This window comes from Hordeum vulgare, chromosome 5H (assembly GCF_904849725.1).
Source record: "Hordeum vulgare subsp. vulgare chromosome 5H, MorexV3_pseudomolecules_assembly, whole genome shotgun sequence".
In the NCBI taxonomy this organism is placed as follows: Eukaryota; Viridiplantae; Streptophyta; class Magnoliopsida; order Poales; family Poaceae; genus Hordeum; species Hordeum vulgare.
Genome location: NC_058522.1, coordinates 91128289 through 91143799, shown reverse-complemented (window position 1 = coordinate 91143799; position 15511 = coordinate 91128289). Strand labels below are relative to the sequence as shown.

The following is a 15511-nucleotide window of genomic DNA, read 5'->3' as shown; positions in this document are numbered from 1 at the left end:
AGTATTAAGTAAAACAGAGTAATGCTTCGAGAACAATGACATGATGTAGACAATTAAACTCAGATAATATGAATCAATTCGGTCGTTTTATCCTTAGTGGCAACAATACAAATATGTGTCTTGTCCCCTACTTTGTCACTTGAATATAGAGTACTGCAAGATTGAACACACTACAACGCACCCCTCTCATTGAAGATAGATCAATCTAGTTGACCAAACCAAGTCAACAGATCAGAGAGGTTTATGAAGCTATAATAATAATGCAAATAATAATCATAATAAGTTTCAAAGAAGACTAAAATATTTTTTCTGAATAATCTGAGCATAAACCCACAATTCATCAGATCCCAACAAACGCACCGCACAAAGTGATTACATCGAATAGATCATCCTGAAGATGTGATGAACTTTGTATTGAAGAACATAGAGTGTGTGAGAGAGAACCATCTAGATATTAGCCATGGACCCATAGGTATGTGGTATACTACTCACACATTACCATGGGAGCATCAAGGATGATGTAGAGGTCCTCCGTGATCGATACCCCCTGCGGTAGGGCACCGGAACAGGGCTCCACATGAGCACACGGTGGAACAGAAGCTTGAGGTGATGGGAAAAGTGTTTTGGGAGCTCCCCTAGGATTTTCAGAATATATGAGAATTTATAGGCCAAGGAATGAGGTCGGGAGAGGAGGGGGTGGCTCACAAGCTAACAAGGCGCGACCACCCCCCTAGGCGCGCCCTGTTGGCTTGTGGGGCCCTCGTGTGGCCCCCGGCCTTCTCCCGAATCTTCTTGGTCTTTTTTTGGTCGAGAAATCGTCAAAAAGTTTCGTGGTATTTGGACTCCGCTTGGTACTGTAAACCTGAAAAGCCAAAAACATGAAAAAAACATCAACTGGCACTTGGCACTGGGTTAATAGGTTAGTGCTCAAAACTAATATGAATCAACAAATAAATGCCCAAAAAGTATCCTAGAATGATAATACTATAGAATGGAACAATAAAAAATTATAGATAGTTGGAGACATATCAGCCACCACCACCGACATAGTGTCCGCCGGAGAGCCAACCATGCATACCGCCATCAGAAGTCGTCGCCCCGACATCCACGTCCAAGCCACCATCATTTGTCCACATCATGGAGCACCAACCTCGGAACGCGGAAAGAAAGGGGTCTCCTTTCACTCCTTGCCCGACATCAGCCATGGGATCTGAGTCGATGCCCCCATAGTAGGGGCGTCCACACTTTCATCCCCAGCCAGTCTCGCTGGACCGGGAGGTGGGGTGGACACAATCCTGTGGCTACCGACGACCGTCGCCGAGCCCGCTCGCGTGATGCCTCAACCATGGTCACTGGCGCAGTTCTTCCCAACAGAATAGCGGAGAGCTGATCACCACCACCGACCACCATGGCCACAAGAAGAGCACACGCACCACCCAGTGGCACACCCTGGGACAAGCCCGACCTCTCCTACTCGAAGCACATGCTTCGATCCGCCCCTTACGAGCACAAACCCTAAATCTGCACCAGCCGTTGGCACACATCTAGGAGGAGGTCACCACCGCCGCCGCACCGCATGCATCATTGAAACAACCACGCCGCTTCACCACTATGAAGCACGCCCCGCCTCTCTACACCTACCAAGACCCTAGGGGGCCGACACAGCAGAGTCCCCTGATGCCACCTGCCATGCCCGCAAGCAGAACTGAGGCATCCAACTTGGGCCACCTACTAGCCAGGACAACCATTATGGCCAGGTGCACACCACTCGCCATGCTGCCACCAACCCATGCCATGAGAAGCCGCTGTCGCACAGATCTGGCGTCGCCATCCCAGCCCCCCGGACCCCTCGCACCAGCTGTGCCACCTGAAGCCCATCAAGAGAATCATAGCCCACTACAACCCCATGCGTCGCCGCGCCGCCCCGAACGACGACAAGGGAGGCGGGAGAGGGATGAGAAGAGGCTAGGGGCGCCGGAATTGGGATCCCTCCGTTGTCACGTGGGGGCGACACGCGAGGGAGAAGCAACTAGTTTTTCCTCGAAAACCATTGCCTACACCCCAAGAAAATGTCTTGTCTTGTCCCGATGTATTGCAGCTACCACTCCCTTCTATCCAAAGCTTGAGAATCCGCCATCAACATTCAGTCTTGCAGCATCACCGGTTGTAGGCAGCCATCTGCGAGCACAGGTGATACTTGTAAACTACGTTGGGATTTTCCCCGAAGTGGAGGGGATGATTAATACATTTCCAACATATCTATAGTTTTTTTATTGTTCCATGCTATTATATCATCAGCTTAGGATACTTTTTGGGTCATAATTCACCAATTTATATTATTTTTGAGCACTAACCTATTAACCCAATGCCCATGGCCAATTGCCATTTTCTGTGTGTTTTTTGTTTTCCAGGTTTTCATTACCAAACAAAGTCCAATTGCCATGAAACTTTTTTACGATTTTTCCTGGACCAAAAGAAGACATGGAAGTGCCGGGAGGAGACCTGAAGCCACATGAGGAGGCCACAAGCCAATAAGGCGTGACTAGGGGGGCCCGCACCCTAATGGCTTGTGCCTCCCTGGTGGCCCCTCTTGCTCCATTCTCTGGCCTATAAATTTACAAATATCCTAGAACCCCTAAAGAGAGTCGCCAAACACGTTTTACGTTGCCGCAAGTCTTTGTTCCATGGCGATCCCATCTGGAGCTCTGTTCCAACACCTTGTCGGAGGGGGGATCAATCACGGAGGGCCTCTTCATCAACCTTGTTGACCTCGTGATGATGTGTGAGTAGTTCACCATAGACCTATGTGTCCTTAGTATCTAGATGGATATATCTCTCTCTTGATCTTCAATACAAAGATCACCACATCTTCACTTTGATCTATCCGATGTAATTCTTTTGTATGGTGTGTTTGTTGGGATCCGATGAATTGTGGGTTTATGTTCAGATTATTCATGAAAAATATTTGAGTCTTCTCTTAGTTTTATGATTCCTATTTGCATGATCATCATAGCTTCATAATTTTCTCTGATATATTGAATTGCTTTGGCCAAGTAGTTTGATATTTCTTAAGTGAGAGGGGTGCGTTGTAGTGGGTTCAACCTGGCGAGTTTCTATATCCCAGTGACAAAAGGGGACAAGTTTCGTCTTTGTGTTGCTGCCATGAAGTATAAAACGACGGGGTTTATTCATATTGGTTGAGTTTACTTTGTCTACATCATGTCATCGTTCTCCCAGCATTACTTAGTTTTACTTAATACTCCATATGCATGCTGGATAGCAGTAGATGGGTGGAGTAATAGTAGTAAGTACACACATGAGTCGACCTATTTGCTTATGGACGTGATGCATGTATACACATGATCATTGCCGTGAAAATCGCATAACTATCCGTTGTTCTGTCAATTGCCCAACAGTAATTTGTTTACTCACCATATGTTGCTTTCATGAGAGATGCCACTAGAGAACACTATGGCCTCCGGGTCTATTCACTTATATATTCACAAAACTTATAATTTCCTCGCTATTATTATTTTTATATTTTATTTTGCAAGTTACAATTATCTACACACCTCATTTGCTTGCAAATAGCGAGATCAAGGGGGTTGACAACCCTCTTGCCCGCGTTGGGTGCAAGTTGTTTGCTCTTTTGTGTGCATCCGCTTTAGACTGTTGAGGATTGATATTCCTATTGTTCGATAAACTTAGGTTTCTTAATTGAGGGAAATACTTACCCGCATTGTGCTACCTGATCCTCTTCATGGAAAACCTAACGCAAATCACAAGTATCAATGATGCATCACATTAGAGGTAAGTATTTCCCTCGGTGAGAACAAGGTTATCTAACCAATAGGAGGACCAAGCAATTTCCCGTCTTGAGCGCCTACACAAAAGAGCACACACTTGCACCCAACGCGGGCAAGAGGGTTGTCAATCCCCTTGAGCTCATTACTTGCAAGCGATAAGTAGTGATAGATAGATAGTTTGATAAATACAAATAGAAAATAAACATAAATTAAATAATGGCAACAAGGTATTTAGAGTTTTTGTAAATATATTTGTGAGGAGACCCGGGGGGCAGAGTTTTCGCTAGAGGCTTGTCTCTCGTAGAAAGCATATGGTGAGTAAAAAATCACTATTAGAAAATTGATAGAAAAGCACATAGTTATGCAATATTTATTCATGCAAATGATCATTACATATAGGTATCATGTCCGTAAGAAAGTAGACCGGACCGACTCCTCCCTGCATCTACTACCGTTACTCCACCCATCGACCGCTATCCAGCATGCATCTAGAGTATTAAGTAAAAAACATAGTAATCTTTGGAGGATGATGACATGATGTAGAGAAAGTAAATCCAATTAATACGAATGAACCGCATCGTTTTACTCTTAGTGGTAGCAATACAATATGTGTCACCCTTTCTGTCACTTGGATTGAGCACCGCAAGTTTGAGCTCACTACAACACACCTCTCCCACTAACGATAAATTAATCTAGTTGGACAAACCAAATTTATAGCACAGAGAGAATTACGAAGCTATCATAATCATGCATATATATGAAAGACAACCAAGGAACTCAATGTAATCTCATGAATAATCTGAACATAAACCCACAATTCATCAGATCCCAGCAAACGCCCAACACAAGAGTGATTACATAAGATAGATCACCGCGGGAATCACGGTGATCTTGGCAATGAAGAACATAGAGAGAGGTAGCCATCAAGGTACTAACTACAGACCCACAGGTTTGTGGTTAACTACTCACACATCACCATGGGAGAAGCAAGGTTGATGTAAAGGCCCTCTGTGATCGACCCCCTCTGACAAGGCACCGGAACAGGGACCAGATGGGCACACGGCGGAACATAAGCTTGCGGTAGCGAAAAAATGTTTCGGGATGCTCTCTAGGGTTTTCCACATATACATGAATTTATAGCAAACAAATCAGTGCCAGAGGAGCTGGGAGGTGGCCCCAAGCCATCAGGGCGCGAACACCCCCTGGGCGTGTCTTGTTAGCTTGGGGGCACCACGTGTGCCTTCTGGTCTTTTTGTGAAGCTTCCAAGTCTTATTTTGTCCAAAAAATCATCAAAAAGTTTCTGGGTATTTCGACTTTGATTGGTACAATATTCCTGAAAAGCGAAAACATATAGAAAACATCAACTGGTACTTGACACCGGGTTAATAGGTTAGTGCTCAAAAATAATATAAAATAGAAATTAAATATAAAAAAGTATCCTAAAATGATAATATAATAACATGAATCAATAAAAAAAATCCAAACAATTGTGCAAGGAAATCAGCTCTCAAATCCACAAATAATTTGCTACCCATGATGGTAGCTACACATGACCCCAATTTTTTATTTTTATTTTTTATTATAAATTATTTTGGACTATGAAAAATAACTCTATAATAAAAATATCGCGACTTTGGACCACCAACCAAGCAAACACACAGTTATGCCAAAAATGCAAACAAGTGTCCCTTTTTTATAAATGAGGCATTGAGTTCCAGTAGCATTAGCACATGTGTATTTTTCTTGTATAGGAATAACCTTTTCTCACTTTTATTTGTACTTTTATTACTTTTTAACACGAGTTTATTTTTTATGTGTAGAAAGGGTGTTTTCTCATTTTTGTCAGTCTTTTTGTTTGCATTTTTGGCATAACTATGTGTTTGCTTGCTTGGTGGTCCAAAGTCACGATAGTTTTATTATAGAGTTATTTTTTATAGTTCAAAGTAATTTATAATAATAATTAAAGATAAAAAATTAGGGTCATGCGTAGCTACCATCATGGATAGCAAATTATTTCTGAACTAAATATAGTAATAGATAAAAAGATAAAGAAATCCAAGCACTGAACATTTATAGTATACATTGAACATTTTCGTAATATACAATGAACATTTCTTAAATAGACATTGAATCTTTTGTGATATACGCTGAACAATTTGAGAAAACAAATGGAACCATTTTGTGATATACGTCGTACAATTTGGAAATACATATTAAACATTTGTCAATACAATAAATAATTTGAAAATACACATTGAACATTTTCGTAATATACAATGAACATTTCTTAAATACACATTGAACCTTTTTTTGACATACGTTGAACAATTTGAAAAAACACATGGAACCATTTTGCGATATATGCTGAACAATTTGAAAATAGACATTGAACATTTGTCATTTACATTAAATAATTTGGAAATACAGATTAAACATTTAGTAATATACATTAAACATATTTTAAATGCACAATAAACATTTTGCTAATGTACAGTGAATCTTTTGTTAAATATACAATGAACATTTTTGTAATCCACGATGAACTCTTATATAATACACAAAAATAAAAAGAAAAAGTACAAAATAAATACAAGAAACACAAATTATTCATCAAAACATTTCCTCATAATGCAAAAATAAACGACAAAACATTTCCTTATAAAGTATTAATGGACGAAAAATGAAAAAAAGAAAAGAGAAAGAAAATAAAGAAAAGAAAGAAAAAGATAAAACCAGAAAAAAAGAACATGAAATAACCAGAGAGTAAAACAAAACAAAAAAGGCAACTGAAGAAAACACAACAAAACAATTGAAAAACCAGACAAAACATTGAGAAAATCGAAAGAAAAAACCACAGAAAAAAACACACAGGAAACGGCGGACGAGCAAAACACAATGCCGTACGTGGGCCGGCCCAACCGGACGGTCGCCTCAGCGAAGGCTCAACATTCTGACGCTAACGAGCGTCCAATAGGGTTCGCCAGTCCAAAACCCCCAGTTCGAGCGCGGCGCCGGAGCACAGATAGCTCCCCGTGAACACCTCCATCTACGGCGGCGATGGCCGGCGTCGGAGCCGATGGCGGAGGAGATACGGAGATGGGCGGCTGGTCAGAGCTTCTCAACACCTCCACCAAGCTCCTCGAGCAGGCCGCCCTCACCCCTCACTTCCCTGCCCTCCAGGTGATGCATCGCGCTCTTCCTTGCCCTCCTCGCCCGCATCTATCTCTTGCCGCGCCCGAGCCTCCCTTGCTTTTTTCCGCCTGATGGGTTCGTTGTTGTTGGCCCGCGCAGAGGAACCTGGACCAGCTCGAGGTGCTCTCCACCAAGCTCAAGGCCAAGACGATCCGCGCCGAGGCGCCGTCACAGTCGCTCTCCGCCACCAGGTTGCTCTCCTGGACCCCTTTAGTTAACTCTGAGAGAGCCTCTCTGCCCATCTCCCCGTCGTGTTTCGTTCGAATCAGGATTGCCGCTTCTGGTGTTTTGGATTGGACTTAGGGTTTCGGCTGTGCATCTGCAGGTTGCTGGCGCGCGAGGGGATCAATGCTGAGCAGCTCACCAGAGACCTCAAGTCATTCGAACTCAAGGTGATTAGCTTGTAAACCTGGAAAATGCATGCAGGGTTCATTTCAGAGAATGCTATATAGATAATCTTATGTGTCGGTCGTTTAGACGAGGCAGTTGATTTTCGTAGTCTTGACATTTTGTGCTGCACTCTTTTTTCTTTCATCCATAGCCGACTATCGGGGCTCTTCACTTGTTTTTTTCGATTAGCAGTATTAATAACTTCCTTACTTCACGAAGAGGCAGAACTCGTGCTGGTTGCCTGAAAGAAAAGAATAACATGAATAACGTCACCTTCTTAGCTTCTTACATAAGATCCTAGTTTAACTTTTAGACACACATTCCCTAGTCTTTTTTTGAGCTTGTAATCCACTTTATTAATACACACTCCCTATGTCTGGAGGCTGCAAATCACTCGCTTATCTGAAACAATGTTTTCTAGTCTCAGTTGAGGCAATGTAGTGTTTTCATGTAAAGTTTCCTACTCAAAGTCAGAAAATATTGTTGTGAGTGGTCAAGTCAGATTTTACTACTTATCATAGTGTAACAATCTTTCGCCACCAATTAGGCCAGCACGTATTACCTCAATATTGTTTTCTACCCTGTTGGTCAATGTATATATCCGCTTGCTTGTTACTGTACATCTACAGCTCTTGAATATCACTCAGGCAACATGTTATCAGTATACATCATAGTGGCATTTTTTTTAATTGTAGACCACCTTTGAGGATGTTTTTCCATCGGAAGCAACTTCTGTCGAGGAATACCTGCAACAGGTGAACACCTTTTCTCTCTTTAGCTATTTTTCTTCTGAATTTCATGGAGTGCATCACCGAGTTTGTGGTTTCAGCTTCATGAAATGGCAATTGTCTCATCCATCCAAGGAGCACAAAAGGACAACTTAAAGAGTTTTAACAATTATATGATGCAAGTTCTTGAGGTTTGTTGCCTTTTGCTTGTATTCTATTCAGATTTATTTTTGTAGCAGAGCTAGTAGCTACGATAATGCCTTCATAAGTTAATATTGCAACCTTTTGGAGCATCTTGATATATGTGATATGTCAGGGTAGCCTTTGAGGTCTGTACCACTACCATCCGTGCTTTAGTTCGTCTTATTTGAATCAAATCTGTTGCACCTTTCAGAAAGTAGCAATATTTGTGGTAGTTTTGTAATGCTAGGTGTTGTAACTAACAGCTCAGAGCAAGTTCTACCATTGAGCTAATGCCTTCATTTTTCAGTTGCTATGCTGACAACTTAGCAATTTAATATGCTTTGGTAGTGGATGCTTTGATTTGTTTTAGGGTGTGTTTGGTTTGTGTCAAGGTTGCCCTACCAAAAAATTGGCTAACCAAATTTTTGGTTGAGGTTTTGCTTGCCCATGAATCAGCCAACATTGGCTAGAAAAAATTAAATGAACTAGGTTGGGAAAGGAGCATTGGCATGCCGAAATATTGGTCCTCATCCAAAAAAAGACCAATGTTTTGGTCATACCAAAGAATTGGCAGGGTACACTTTATTTACAATCCAAACATACCTTTACTGTCCAGTTCTAACATTTTTTAGTAACTTTGTTGTAGGATGACTGGCAGAAGGAGAAGAGAGATTTTTTGCAGAGTCTAAGCCGACTTTCTACATTACCAAAGAGAAACACCAATCTAGCTGGTGGTCTGTCTCGTCATGCTCTGATGCCATCTTCAGCTTCCAGTCCTCAAGCTTCATCAGGGCTGCCTGCTGAGGAAGTAATGCCCATACCTAACAAGACCATAATTGATAGTAAATCTTCAGTTTACGCGGGGGTTGTGAAGGATCTCAACGATGCTAGAGGACGCAGTCTGCCTTTCAGTGTAAGCTTCTATGTCAAGATTTGATATGTCAGCGCTTTATTGGGCATGTGCAGATTAGTATTCATGTCTGCCTGTCATCCTGTTTTTCTCCAATTAATTTAGGTTTGATTAATATCTTAAGTGTCTATTTTTGTATGCTATCATCGGGGCAATACGTTCTCTTGATGCACCAAATTGTACAAATGCTTACTGGGACCTTTTTTTTTGTTAGCCTGCTACAGCTTTCAGAGCTGCTTACGAGTCCTTGTCTCTTGATGCCACTGGCTCAAAGTCAGTGACCATGCAGAAAGTGTGGCACTTGATTCAGGTAATAACCCTTTAATTGTATAGAACAGTATTACAGGATGCAACATCAACTATATAATGTCTATGACATATCCTTGTTTCTCTTATTTCACTGTGATTTATTTAAGGTGCTTTCCCTGTTTGTCTAATTCAGGCCTTAGTAGGGGAAGGGTCTTCTCATAGAAACGTTTCAAGAAAAATGTCACTAGTGGTTGGAGCAAGGCAACACCTTGAATGGGGTTATGAGAAATACATAATTGAGACCATCAACAGCCAGCCAGCACTAGTGAGTATTTCTGTGTAGCATTTTATTGCTGAACATTTCTATCCAAATTCACTTCTGAAAATGAAAAAAGATTTCCCAAGTGCTATGTAAGATTTCTGAATAATGATATTTGTTTTGTATTTACCTGGATTTTTCCCGTGTTGTGGTATAGCCTATTGGTATTTCTGTTCTATACATATGACATTGTGTTAATTTGGCATCTCAAGTGCTCTCATGTCGCTTTTCGTTATTGAGTTCCCTGAAGATGGAGTGGATCTTATATGCCTGTCTATTTAGGATTTTTTTTACTTACTAGTGTAGTTAGTGATGAAGTCAGTGGTGATTGTTTGATTAACTCTGGTATCCAAGATCAATGCCCTGGTATCCAAGATCAAGGAAGAGGCCGAACAGTGGGCAAGAGCCGGCGCACACGGCCTCCGCGTCATCCTGCCATCCACATGGGATGTGCACTAGTTTCAATGTTTTCACTTGTACTTGACCTCCTAGGAGGATTGTAACAAAACTCCACCTTTTCAATGCAATGAAACACAAGTCTTTTGTGTTTTCTTAAAAAAAAATTGTTTGATTTACTCTTGCATCCATTTATTAGTTTTTTTGTACTATCTCAAATTCTCAATTAGCCCTCTACCATCCTGTTAATAGTTTTTCTAACCAAATGATCTTTTCCTTTATTGTTGGTTTATATTTTGTGAACCCTGTTAATGTAAAAGATTGATTATGGTTAATCTGTGTGTTATGCTTTGTGATTCTAGGCTGCTCTTGGTGGATCGGTTGGCAATCTTCAAAAAATTCGTGCATTTCTTCGGGTCTGTTTTGAGTTTGATGATTAACCCTCCTTTTTTTCTGCATTGTTTTAATCTGTAACCAAATACAAATTTTTTATCTGTATGAATTGACAGGTCCGGTTGAGGGATCATGGCGTGTTAGACTTTGATGCAAGTGATCTTCGCAGACAGCCACCAGTGGATACAACATGGCAGCAGGTTTAATTTGCCTGTTTGATTGTACTACTAAACATCGAATAAAAAATGCAGCGGACATCATTTTTTTTTCTATCTAGTAATGGCAACATAAAACTCATGAAAATAAGTTGAATAGGTTAAATGGAAAATTGCCACTAGAATAAGATAAGAGCAGTAATCAAGGAATTGATACGTTTAGCATATCACTTCATTAGAGCATCAAGATGAAGCATGGTCCAACTATTGGTTTTAAAGGGAGACTGTTCTGTTCAACTTATTCTCAGGCCTGTCATGAAACCATGCATATGGTAGGCCATTGACTGACCTATTTTTGGACTTACTAGAATTTATCAATCACCACAGAAAATGATTTCTTGTTGGGGCCATTCAATTTATTTGAATTTTATTTCGTGATTACACACCTATGAGATATGTTGTTTGATGCTAGATGGTTCTCAAACCAAGAACTTGTCATCTATACCATACTCACAAATCAAACTGAACTTGTGTTGATAGGCATAGGTGCTATGAATAGATCTCAAAGATTTAATCTCAGAAATCCTATCCATAGCACAAGACAAGTATATAGGGTTATCAAGCATGGCATGCCATATAGAATGTTAGAATTATCACAAGATATCCTAGTGAACAGTTCATCACATCTAATCAACTCCACATGTTCCAGTCAGTGGGATTAAAGCATCACATGGTTAATTCAGAGTAGCATGAGAAAAAAACAATAGGATTATCATCATCATGCAACTCATTGTTTTTATTATGACCTTTACAAGTTCTGTACGTACCTTTTCAACGAGAAATGTATTAATGCATTATTGTTCCATCTTTTGTAGATTTATTTCTGCTTAAGAACTGGGTATTATGATGAAGCAAGGCAAGTTGCTCAATCATCTCGTGCTGCTTACAACTTCGCCCCTCTGGTAAAGTATCCATGAATAATGATGTCGACTTGTTATTAATAGGAAAAGTACATATAATATGTTCTCTGGCAGCTTGCAGAATGGATTACTACTAATGGTGCTGTGTCATCAGAGACTGCTCTGACAGCTTCTGAGGAATGTGAAAAAATGCTCAGAATGGGTGACCGACCAGGGCGTCCTGGTTATGATAGGAAGAAGTTGCTTCTTTATGCCATAATTTGTGGCTGTCGACGGCAAATTGACAGATTACTTAAAGATCTGCCAACACTTTTCAATACTATAGAGGATTTCTTGTGGTTCAAGTTGTCAGCTCTGCGGGAATACTCCAGTGCATCTTCTTCTAATGTTGTGAGTGAAGGCTTGGTTCCTTATACGCTGGAGGATTTACAAAATTATTTGAACAAATTTGAGCCATCATATTATACAAAAAGTGGAAAAGATCCCTTGGTCTATCCCTATATTCTGCTCTTAAGCATCCAATCACTTCCAGCAATTCTTTATTTGTCTAAAGAAGTTGGAGAGGAAGGATACCATGTTGATGCTGTGCATATTTCAATTACTCTGGCCGATCATGGTATTCTCCCTGAGGGAGTTGGATCAGGCCAGAAGATGGGTGTAATGGATGCTTGCGCAGAAGCTGCCAGTATTATACGGCAATATGGCTCTGTTTACTTGCGCAATGGCAACCTTGATTTGGCCTTGGAGTATTATGCACAGGCTGCTGCTGCAATGGGTGGAGGAGAGGTATCATGGATTGGTCAAGGGAATGCTGATCAACAACGTCAACGAAGTTCAATGTTGAAGCAACTGCTCACAGAGATATTACTAAGGGATGGTGGTATTCAACTTTTGCTTGGTCCAAGTGGAATGGGAGAAGAAGGAGAACTAAAAAAGTACATGATGGACTGGAGAAGTAGGCAGCAATTTTTGCTTGAAGCCGCCCATCGGTGTCAAGAGGCAGGGCTCTATGACAAAGTAAGTTTAATTCTTGAACCCAAATGGTTTCAGAATTTTTTGGGTTATTCTGCTTTATTTAGGGAACATTTTATTTTGTATCTTCCTAGGTTGGGATTCACAAAAGGATCAGCAAGAGCACAAGTTATTTTATTACTGTCATGGACTTATATTTCTATTGAATTATTTATCTCATCACGTTCATAGCTGAGTTGAAAGAATCAAACTTCTCTGCTCTTAAAGCGACATGACCCGTCTTAGGACTGATTCTAGCTGCTTGAACACTGGTTATCATATCATATTCTGCAGTAGTATTCTCAAGATGACATGCCATCAATTAGTCTTCATTGGCATATGTCCATGCATGGTTTATCAACTTCGATGTGATGCGCATGTATCTGAATCCATTTACTTCATGTTATTGAGCTATGTAGTATAAGTATATTTACTCTATGAGAGGACATATTTTAATTTGCAGCAATTCAGTCTTGTTTGAGCTATCATGTATCCATCTCATGTTACTTTACTTTTTACATGAAATAACAGTCGGTGGAAATCCACAAAAGAGTTGGAGCTTTTGCCATGGCACTTCAGACAGTAAACAAGTGTTTATCGGATGCAGTATGTGCCCTGGCACACAATATGTTAGATGGAGAAAGCCGTGCTGTTGGTCTAATTCAATCTGGCAATGAAATTTTGGAGACAGCCAGATATTCTTCTGAAGCCAGGTTAATTACCTCCTATCTTCTGCTTTACGTCATGTGACTGTTGGTTATTTATGCTTTGAAAACTTAATTAATCATGTGGAAACTCGCTTGCAGTGTTCAAGACAAGGATCTCATTTCTGAACAGCAAATTGTACTGAGACAGCTTGAAGCTATTCTTCACATTTATAGGCTAGCTCGTGCTGGACAAACTGTTGACGCTCTGAGGGAAACCATCAAACTTCCATTTCTTCATTTGGATCCACAGTCTCCGAATGTATCAGTCGATGTATTCAGGAATTTATCACCCCATGTTCAAGCTTGTGTGCCAGATCTCCTGAAGGTTGCTCTAAACTGCATGGACAATGTTAGAGATACCGATGGGACCCTGCGTGCTGTCAAGTCAAAGGTATTCTCTATCCTGTTTTTTTTCAATTGTGTCTATCCTGTTGATTTGTAGCCAATTTAACCCTAGCCAATTTTTGGCTAGCCAAGACGTAGGCAACACGTGGGTAAGCCAACATCTGGCAAATTTAGAGTCCCTATTTGGCAAACACGTGTTGGCCTACCAACATGTTGCGAAATGTGCTTAGCAACCAACCATCAGGCAGGTTGGTAGCTATGCCTAGCCTTATGCCGATATGTAGCTGCAGGATAATTTTATCCATGGTGAGTGTGCAGGCTTCTAAAGACTGCCTCTAGCAAAACTGAACCAGCTGGAGAAGGGAAAATACAGAGTGATATTAGACCTTTCCTGGTGCACAACACAGCATTCATGCTAACTATGCATACGTATACTTATTTTTCTGTCGGTATCACCAGGGAAGAAAAAGTGCCAACTGTTTTTACGTTCCTAAATCGGAACAGAAATGCTCCTGCAATTTCTGATGCAATATTTTTGCGATGAGCAGATTGCGAACCTTGTGGCAAGCAACATGAGCAGGAATTGGCCACAGGATTTGTACCAGAAGGTGGCTCAGTGCATATGAATAGTTTGTGTTTGGCCTGAAGTGCTAGGGAAATGGGCTATCTGTATCGGAAGCTCCCCATTCCCCAACACCATTTGAACAGGTAGTTGAAGGTTTAAAGCTCCATGGTGCGTGGACATGGTTGTTTGTCTGTGGAACCATGTCTGTCTTGTTTGTAGGCCTATCTTGTGTGTGTCAAAATTCAAGAAAACTGCCACTTTTCATGATTTATTACTAAATCCAAGGCTGTTGCAGCAGCCTCTTGAATCTCGAGTCTTGTCGCTTAATTTTCAAGAATTCATCTACTAGTCATTTTTGGTGTTGAATTTGAATTATTTTCTTTTACATTCAAGTGTGCGTTCCTAAAAAAAAAAGCATTCAAGTTTGCGGAGCCTCGTTTTCTTTTCAGTTTATCTCCTGTGAGGCGGTACAGCTTCTTGGTTTTGCTCCGGCATGCATGGTTGGTAGGCGGACAGTTTTCTCTCTCGAAATGGCAACATTTGTTAAGAAGAAAATAGTTGCCTGTTTAATTAACGACAGACCAGGTGAAAACTGTAACATCATGCCTGTAAAAACAAAGCAAGGCACATATAGCGACTTGGCAACCCACGTAAGGATACAACACGCTGCCGAGGAGAAAAGGGTCGTTAAGGTTGTAATTGTAATCCAGTGTCATTGTCTTCACACCTTCACAGGGCAACATTGGTTCATCATTGTAGCCATTGCTGTAGACAAGCGCTTTGAGGTTTGCGTCAGCCAATGCCAAACAATCTGTCTTCTTCGTCATCGCTGTCTTCTGACATTGTCATCGTAGGGCTCTTTCTTAGCAACCCGACTTTAGAAAGACAAGCCAGGCACGACTACCCCTCAAGATGCAGAAAATGCCAAATAATCTATCCATGCGTTAGTCTTCTGACATCGTCATCGTAGGGCTCTTTCTTAGCAACCCGACTTTAGATAGACAAGCCATGCACGACTACCCCTCAAACACGCTAGATGAGGCGGACTATCAAAAAGCAATTGCAAACCCCGATGCCGTCATTGTTGCCACACAAGAAGTTGCGTAAAACATCAATATTGTTGGACGGACACCTGTCGACTGCAGTGCCCTGAGCGTCCTGTTGGAAATATGCCCTGTAGACAATAATAAATTAATTATAATATTGATTGCAAACTCAAATACATGTGTGGATACATATAC

The 15511-nt window shown here is 41.0% G+C and overlaps 1 protein-coding gene across 1 annotated transcript; it reads left to right on the top strand.

The window, feature by feature from the left end:
* The first annotated feature begins 6773 nt into the window (after positions 1-6773).
* On the top strand, positions 6774-14583 carry LOC123399829 (nuclear pore complex protein NUP93A-like). The gene is made up of 15 exons (XM_045094208.1): positions 6774-6987; positions 7099-7190; positions 7325-7391; positions 8085-8144; positions 8219-8308; positions 8947-9213; positions 9425-9520; positions 9653-9784; positions 10537-10590; positions 10684-10767; positions 11598-11684; positions 11757-12659; positions 13185-13366; positions 13460-13751; positions 14254-14583. The coding sequence occupies exons 1-15, from the start codon at positions 6865-6867 to the stop codon at positions 14329-14331; spliced, it is 2607 nt and encodes an 868-aa protein (XP_044950143.1). The 5' UTR covers positions 6774-6864; the 3' UTR covers positions 14332-14583.
* Positions 14584-15511: the final 928 nt, after the last annotated feature.

Bases quoted from the DNA above. Each gene is read 5' to 3' on its own strand.
- LOC123399829 (XM_045094208.1), top strand. From the start codon at position 6,865: ATGGCCGGCGTCGGAGCCGATGGCGGAGGAGATACGGAGATGGGCGGC. The intron at 7,392-8,084 runs GTGATTAGCTTG...TTTTAATTGTAG, and splicing joins TCAAGTCATTCGAACTCAAG to ACCACCTTTGAGGATGTTTT. The intron at 8,309-8,946 runs GTTTGTTGCCTT...ACTTTGTTGTAG, and splicing joins ATATGATGCAAGTTCTTGAG to GATGACTGGCAGAAGGAGAA.